At 39.9% G+C, this 2387-nt stretch overlaps 1 protein-coding gene across 1 annotated transcript in view; it reads left to right on the forward strand.

The window, feature by feature from the left end:
* The window catches only part of LOC110264618 (UPF0481 protein At3g47200-like), a 4884-nt gene continuing 3175 nt past the window's right edge, over nt 679-2387 (forward strand). Inside the window, exon 1 of the mRNA XM_021106736.1 lies at nt 679-1011. Coding sequence (XP_020962395.1) covers nt 679-1011 — 333 coding nt within the window. The remainder of the gene's footprint in view (nt 1012-2387) is intronic.

The following is a 2387-nucleotide window of genomic DNA, read 5'->3' on the forward strand; positions in this document are numbered from 1 at the left end:
TATAACAAATTTTAATGATATCTAACATAATTATAAATTAAAACATACGTAAAAAAGCCATTGGCTAAATAATTTGGTTATAGAGTAAAAAGAGGTGTTTTGGCTGAAAATGGGAGAACTTAGTGTATTTACATATGGATAGACGTTAGTGTTAGTGTTAGTGTTAGTGTTAGGGCACTGGTTATCGGAGTGGAGGGTGTTCCCTACATGTAGGTAGGCCTGCAACTAACACACCCCCGTGTGATGCTGCTACAGTTTTGGAACCCAGCAACAACCTGCACTGCTTCACGGGTTCCACAACAACACACCCCCTGCGTGTTGACTGTTCTCTATCTCGTCGCCACGTCAACACGCCCCGTGTGTGTTGACGGGGAGCTGCCACGCCGCCAAACTTGCTCAGCCATTACGCTCCCAGCGTGTTGAATCTGACACCATCCTCGGCCAAACACCTCCTTCACCCATATTCGGCCAATACACCAACAAAAGTTCCATAAAAAAAATAATTTCTGAAAGCGATCTTCACCAGATTATTTTGTGGGAGTAATTTCATGTTTTTATTATTTTCGCTTTTTCAAAAAAGACATATTGAAAAATAAATTTGGTAATATATATTTATGCACAAATAAGAGTTTACAACTATCATCACCTTGATATGTATATATATATATTATTATAGATATGGAAAATGAGGATCATGTAGCTATAGAGTTTGAAGCTATGCTGGAGAAGGCACACCCTCTGTTTTCAAACAAAAGCTGCTGCATTCTTGTACCCCACGATATCCGGCAAACCAATGAAGATGCATACACCCCCATGGTTGTTTCTGTTGGCCCTCTTCATCATCGAAATCCAAGGGTTTTAAGCATGGAAAGCCACAAGCAGGTTTATTACAGACATTTCATTAAAAGATCCAAGGCAAGTTTGACCGATCTGATGAGTTGTGTAAGAGAGTTGGAACCACAAATCCGTGCATGTTACTATGAGAACATCGATTTTGTTGGGAATAAGACACCATTCCCCCTTGAGAAAACACTTTTGACAGAGAAATAAAATAGACACAATCACAACACAAGAATTTAACGTGAAAACTCCAATTACCGGAGAAAACCACGGCCGTTGTCAAATGACAACCAGAGAATATCACTATGTGAAAATTATTACAACACATAGACTTTTTTCTCTCTAACACCGGTACCCCAGTACACCCACACTCTCTCAAAGCAAATATCTAACTACACCTCACAACACTCTCTAATCAAAGAGTACAGAGAAAAAGAAAAATCAGATACAAGCTTAAAGTGTTTTCGACTGGTACAAAAACAAATGGAGAACTTAGCCTCATATTTATAGCCTAGGCCACCCACTCCATTTGCTATCCTAAGCAATGTGGGACTAATTCAATCAAATCCTAACAATCTCCACCTTGATTGAAATAGTCACAAATCTTCAGCTTCCATTGTCAACACCGATAATTCTTTGCTGCCATTGTTTATACCGACAATCATAGTTCAGAGAACTATCATACTCCACCATGAAAGTATACTCACTTGGAATTAGACCACTCCAAGCATTTCACCTTGGTACAGATCGAAACCTTGCTGAAAATTCATGGTGCAACTTCCAAATTGGCTTTTCCTGGAAGTTCTTCAGCCATCGACCTAACTCCGCCACACACCTTGCATCTCAACGCCAACCAATGCCCGTGCTTTCTTCAGCAATGAGCTTACTGGCAACTTCTTCAAAATTCAGAGTTTTCTTCCCATACATTAAAATAGGTTTGATATACTCATAGGAAGAGGGAAGAGACAATATGAACCTCAGTGCCTTATCTTCATCATCAATTTTCACTCCAATTGCCTCTAATTCAGAGACAATACCATTGATAACACTAAGATGGTTGGAGATTTTCACATTGTGATCCATGCGTAGATTATGGAACTGCTCCTTCAATAACAACCGATTTGAGATGCCCTTTGCCTGATACAACCCTTCGAGTTTATCCCAAAGTTCCTTGGCTGTTTTCATTCCTTGCACATTTGCAAGAACATTCTTAGCCAAACACAGGCGAATAGCACTTGTAGCTCTCAAATCTAGTTCCTCCCATTCTTCATCCTTCATACCAGAGATCTTCTCCTTCAATGCCTTGTGCAAACCTGATTGTATCAACACATCCTTGACTTGTATTTGCCACAAGCCAAAATTGATTCTTCCATCAAATTTCTCTATTTCAAGCTTCACAACACTTGAATATCCTGACATTGTTGCAACCGTATACTGGAATAGTATAACTCAACCGTGCACTAGGAAGGGTCCCCAGGAAAGAGAGGTGGGTCACAATGGACACACTTAAATACCAAGTCTTTCCTTAGCCAGAACCTTTCCAAACA

The sequence above is a fragment of the Arachis ipaensis genome, chromosome B07, assembly GCF_000816755.2.
Source record: "Arachis ipaensis cultivar K30076 chromosome B07, Araip1.1, whole genome shotgun sequence".
In the NCBI taxonomy this organism is placed as follows: domain Eukaryota; kingdom Viridiplantae; phylum Streptophyta; class Magnoliopsida; order Fabales; family Fabaceae; genus Arachis; species Arachis ipaensis.